This window comes from Galeopterus variegatus, unplaced genomic scaffold (assembly GCF_000696425.1).
Source record: "Galeopterus variegatus unplaced genomic scaffold, G_variegatus-3.0.2 Scaffold18, whole genome shotgun sequence".
In the NCBI taxonomy this organism is placed as follows: domain Eukaryota; kingdom Metazoa; phylum Chordata; class Mammalia; order Dermoptera; family Cynocephalidae; genus Galeopterus; species Galeopterus variegatus.
The window spans coordinates 61,724-67,809 of NW_007726129.1; the positions used below are offsets into that span (position 1 = coordinate 61,724).

The following is a 6,086-nucleotide window of genomic DNA, read 5'->3' on the forward strand; positions in this document are numbered from 1 at the left end:
GCTCGGACTCCCCGGCAGAGAGTCGCCGGCGCCGCCGCCGTTCGGGAGGCCGTTGAAAGCGGCCGCTGCGGGCCCCAGGGCGGGTTCGGGCTCGGCGGCCGCCGCGTCGCCCGTCAAGCTCAGGCTCTCCCCGCTGAGCTCGGCCACCACCCGGACCCAGCGCTCCCTCAGGAGCAGCTCCACCAGCCCCGCTTTGGTGGCCCGCGTCCACACCGCCATGGCCGGCCCCGCTCCCGCCGCCGCAGTTGCCGCAGATACCCTCATTCCAGTCAGGCAGCCTCGGCGCTTCCCCCTTCCCGCCCGAGGGGGCGGGCCCGGCCCCTCCCCCGCGGTGATTCATTATTCATGAGGGGCCACGCCCATCTTCCGGCGCGGGGGGCGGGGAGAGGGCGGTGCAGCCGCTTCCGGAGGCTAAGAAGTTGTCCGGTCCCTTGCAGTTATCCGGACGTGGACGTCCAGATCGCGGTGGAACTCCATCTCACACTCTCCTCCGTTGATTCCCCACGGTCCCTCAAACTCCTGACCTCTACCGTGCAACTCACGGGAACTGCCCGGGCACGGAAAGTAAAATCAGTTAGGAGAAGCACGTTACAAGCCTGCAAGACTGGGTGGCAGGTTCATTCTTGCATTGATTGGTTCATTCTGTATGTACTGAGCGCTCAGCCTTGTGCTGGGTCGGGCTCCTTTTGAGGCCTTGGAGCCAAGCTGAATATAATGTACCACAGCTGAAAGCCTGCGGTCTAATGAGGGAGGAAAACTAACTAGGTGTGATACTACGTGGTTAAGTGACATGTAGAAAATGTCCCTAGAGCAGAATAAAAGAAACATTTGCTTTGGCCTAGGGTCAGCTTCACAGAGATGACATTGGAGGGTGAACATCTCAAGCAGAGGGAACAGCATAAGCAAAGGTCCAGAGGCATGAATCCAATCCTTGTCACTCTGCTTTGTAATCACCTGTTTACTTACCTGTAATTTGAGAGGGGACCATGTCTTCTTAAGCCCTGCAACCACAATAGGCAGGCCTCAAAAATGTTTGCAGAACGATGGTATATTAGTCAGGGTTCTCCAGAAAAAACAGACTGGTAGAATATATATAGATATTTACAGCTGGACAGTTAACAAAGTTGGTTAGGTCACTGCCTTATAACGCCAAGGTGACAGATTCAGATCCCTTTAGCAGATAGCCACCATAATAAAAAAAAAATTAAACAGATATATTGTGAGGGATTGGCCATGAGATTATGGAGGCTAAGTCCCATCATTTGCCATCTGCAAGCTGGAGCCCCAGGAAAGTTGGTGGTGTACTTCCAATCCAAGCCCAAAGACCTGAGAACCAGAGGAACCCAATAATGTAAGTCTGAGACTGAAGGCCCAAGAAGGGGACAGGGGTGGAGCAATGGTATGAGTCCCAGTGCCAGTCCCAAGGCCTGAGCACCAAAGTCTGAGGGCAGGAAAAGATGGATGTCTCAGCTCAAGCAAAGAGAGTGAATTCACCCTTCCTCTGCCATTTTGTTCTGTTCAGGCCCTCACCTGATTGGATGATGCCAGCCCAATTGAATGGTGAGGGAGATCTTTACTCAGTCTACCATTCAAATGCTAATCCCTTCCTGAAACACCCACAGACACACCCAGAAATAATGTTTTACCAGCTACCTGGGCATTCCTTAGCCTAGTCAAGTTGACACACAAAATTAACCATCACAGACGGTTACATAGGAAGACGCCAGAATTCCTGTGTGAACAGAGCATGCTGTCAGTGGAAGTAGCAGAATATAAGTGGGAAAACCTTCATGTAATCAAATATCGAAGAGTTTAGATTTGACTTTGTAGATCTTTCTTAGCCTGGAGACCATGGCCTTTTGAACAGGCAAGTGTAGGAGGGCATCCCCAGAAAGTGTATGAAAAATTTGATATCTGAGGTATTTTTTGAAGCCTGTGACTTTTATCCAATTTGCAAAGAGGTGCCATGACCAAAGGCCATGAGCCACTGCTATATACACACTGCAGAGGCTGCACTGGCTTTAATCCAAAGATGTGAGTGATGCAGTCCACCTGCTTCTAGCTTCGTGGGCTGGAAGAGCTGAGGAGACTGAGGACCAGAGAGCCAAAGACTCTGGCCCCAAGTCCACAGTGAGGAAGCAGAGACAACTCAGATCTGCCAGCCTCCTGGTCCACTGCTGTCCTCAGATCTCAACGAGGGTCCAGAAACCACACTGCTGAGAAAGCAAGCTCTCAGCAAAATCATGAGGTCAAGGTGTCCTCTAACTTTCCTTCAGCAGTAAAAGGGAAATCCCCCTCTTTTCATTTGGGTAAGGACAGGGGGCAAGCAGAAGTGTGCACCAATTCCTGTAAAAGGGGCTGTACACAGTTCTTGCTTGCTCATCAAGTACACGTTGAGGCTCGTAAGCCTCAGCTATGTATCATTCAATGAATGCACATTCATATGCAGGCAGAAACTTCCGAAGAGCCTCTTAGACCAGGAGTTAAAACAATAAAAATAGAAGCGGGGAAGCATCCAGAACCCAAATGAAGAAAGAATTCAAAATGAGAAAAGTATCTTAGCAAAAAAATTATTACAGCAGAATTCTCTTTGCAATTAGTGGGGCAGGATTTTCCAAGCTGCAAATGTCAGCAAAAGCTCAACCCTCCAGCCCTCTCCTAAATTAACTGCAGTGAGGCCAGCTCACTGTTCCGGCAGGTCCCAATGTGCCCAAGTGCACCTGCAGTCACAGACATTACTGGCTTTGCTCCCAATGAGGCATGAACCCCCAGAGGCCTGAGTTATGTGAAATTTCTGCTTATTAGAGAGCATTTGGCAGCTGATTCCTTACAGTATGAGCACTATTTTTTAACACTTTTGCATATGTAATCACCCAAGGGTTGGACACTTGAGGACACCTTTATTAGCAAAAGGGATGTGCTGGAAATTCATTCCAAAAGTAACAAGACCTTTTCATCAATTTAGTTGGAGGAAGTCAGAGATCTTCCAACTAATAGTAAGTGAGGGCACTTACATAAGATAGCAAGTTACATAACAAATTAGTTAACCTTGAGAGTAGAGAAGGTAATGGGGTGTTGGGAAAATATAGAAAAACAGTCAGGGCCCCTCAGATGTTCAGAATCTTGCCAAGCATCTGATGTAAATATTCACATGCTCCCAGGTGTTCCTTGTTATTGTCTAGTGTAATTGCGCATGTGCACCCAGGTGTTTTGGGTTATGGACTTAAGTATACAGGACTAAGGACTCTGACATAGGGAGCTTCTCCGCATGCTCTGGGAAGCCATTAGGGCGGCTGTTCCTACCTCTGAATAAAGCCTATTAATTTTTTTACCTACGGCTCTCAGGACCTTTTCCCATTGCCTAGCTCGTAGACCTGCGTGTGAAGGGTTTGTGAACCAGTCTGTACACAGGCTCGAGGGGTCTGTGAGCCCTAGCCCTGGCTTTACATGGGGATTGGTATTTGAAATACTTGGGAGTTTTTCCTTAAAAAATTCTTTTGAAATCTATCCATAAAAAAATTCCAAACTATCAAATTGTATTTACAAGACCCTTCATCAGATTCCAGATGAACTTTTTAATGTTCTTTCATCACTACTTTAAGATCAGCCAAACTCAGTGTCTCCCACTAATGCCTCGCACGTTCCCACCTGAGTCCTTCCCTCTAAACATCTCCTGCCCTCTTCAACCACCTAGCAAGATCTCATTCCAGCTTTCCCTGACTCCCAGTTCTCTGGGATTTTTCCTTTGAACAGTTGAGTTCTAGGGCCGGCCCGTGGCTCACTTGGGAGAGTGTGGTGCTGATAACACCAAGGCCACGGGTTCGGATCCCTATATAGGAATGGCCGGTTGGCTCACTTGGGAGAGCGTGATGCTGACAACACCAAGTCAAGGGTTAAGATCCCCTTACTGGTCATCTTTTTTTAAAAAAACAAACAATTGAGTTCTATGCCTACCTGTTTTGCCCAAGTACATTATAAACTATGGGGGGGCAGGGGCCACCCATCAAATTATTTTTATTTCCCACTATTTCAAAAATATTGCACTGCAGAGAAGGAACTCATTAAACGTAATGGAAACTCAGTGCCTCCTGCACTGTAGTCTTTTCGAATAATCCTTCTGAAGGTTATTGGTTCCTTGCAGAGTGAAAATTACCATCTAGGAAATCTCACATAGTCAATGGAAATGTAATTAGTGTAAGTAATGAAATCTGAAATAAAGAATACACATCTGTACCCACGGTTTCTTAAGGACAGCAAAACAAGCTTAGATAATTCTTTGAACAGGCACGTTATTTCATCTACCTCTAAAAAAAAGGAAATAGCTGAGATAATTCCTAATATCCTTTTATTCCTGTCACCTATCAATATCTATTATCTGTTCATACTTTTATCTTACTATTTCTCAGAACAGGCAGAATCATTGCTACTTTAAAATGAGGGAATTAAATTAGTTCTCTTGGTTCTACAATTTCATCTTTTTTTTTTTTTTTTTTGTCTTTTTTGTGACCGGTAAGGGGATCGCAACCCTTGGTGTGGTGTCGCCCGCACCGCGCTCAGCCAGTGAGCGCACCGGCAAGTCCTATACGGGATCCAAACCCGCGGCGGGAGCGTCGCTTTGCTCCCAGCTCTGCACTCTCCCGAGTGCACCACGGGCTCGGCCCTACAATTTCATCTTATAATTGTACAACTCAGGCTCTGAGTCTATGCTCTCAAAACCCAATCGTCTTTTTTTTTTTTCCCGTCTCCTTCATAGTAGATGCATAGTATAGCACGATAATTAGGAACACAGCTATATGACTATGGCCAAGGGACTGAAATCATGAGGCCTCAGTTTCTTTTTCAGAAATATTCAGATACGTTCTGCTTCTTAGAGTGGTTTGAGATTTGAGCAGGATGATGTATGCAAAGCATTTAGGAGCACTGTACCTGTCACACAGCAAGAGGTCCATAAAAAGTACCCACTGTTGCTATTATTACCATTTGACCTTCAGAGCAGCAACAATAAAACCTTTGGTAGAAACTCTCCAACTGAGAGTCTATACTTTATCTAGGAATGCGTCTGCCATAATACCATTTGATTCCAGGCTTAAAGGGCAAATAGCCAAATTAATTTTGGTGACAAACAGATCTTATATAAAGCTACACTTCGGCTGAAAGGGAGTATATATTGCCAAGAGTCCGTCAAAGAAAAGAATTAGTTGATCTGGGGCTGGATCCAAGGTTTGAGTGTTGTGTAATTTCATAAGGAAGGAGGGCTCCAGGCAAAAATTGCAGCCCTTAGCAAGCCTGAAGGTCACTGCCACAAAGGCAGCCTGATGCCAGAGGAACAAAAGCAAAAGCTGTTCAGTCACTACTAAGAGGCCAAAGGGAGAAATAAACTTGTAAGATAACCAATCCAACATCCAACTTTGAAAAACTATCCATGCATAACTCTTCCTCAGTTAGAAGACAGTGAGATTAGTTGTCCTTTTCAACGGACAGTACTTTGCCTTTCAGGAGAAAATATCCTACAATATATTTTCTCTCCAGCACAAACATGTAGTGAGAGGGAAAGGTGCGTATATCCTTTAGCTGATGATAGCACATTTTTAAATTCACCCCACCAAGATAAATCACTATCCATCTGAAACCCATAAAAATGGATTAACTATCTCATGCATAATGACTATGAAAACCCACATCTGCCAACCACATTCCTAATAGGAAGCAGCTGGTGACAGTTTTGTAGCACTGTGACTTTCTTTTTAGGAAAATATCAGGAAGGACATACTAAGCAGTTTAGTTTCAATGAGCCCACTTAGTTATGGAAAATCAGTTTTTTATTGACAGTCATGGAAATTACATAATTTGCTATGAAATTCAAATAAGATCTAAAAATAAAAGTCCACTTTCCCCCATCACTAGTTCTAACAGAATCTCCAGTGCCTCACAACTCTGCGGTCTTACAGTTAGTGCCAACTCTCATTCTTCGTATACTACCAAACACCAACTCACGTTTATTGACATCTATGGTACTCCTAGGCTTCCATCCCAGTTTTTTTTTTTTTTTTTTTTTTTTTTTTTTTTTTTTTTTTTTTTCTTTTCCG

At 45.2% G+C, this 6,086-nt stretch overlaps 1 protein-coding gene across 1 annotated transcript in view; it reads right to left on the reverse strand.

Moving 5' to 3' along the window:
• The window catches only part of LOC103586443 (beta-2-syntrophin-like), a 53,627-nt gene extending 53,363 nt beyond the window's left edge, over nucleotides 1–264 (reverse strand). Inside the window, exon 1 of the mRNA XM_008567729.1 lies at nucleotides 3–264. Coding sequence (XP_008565951.1) covers nucleotides 3–264 — 262 coding nt within the window. The remainder of the gene's footprint in view (nucleotides 1–2) is intronic.
• Between the last annotated feature and the right edge of the window lie 5,822 nt (nucleotides 265–6,086).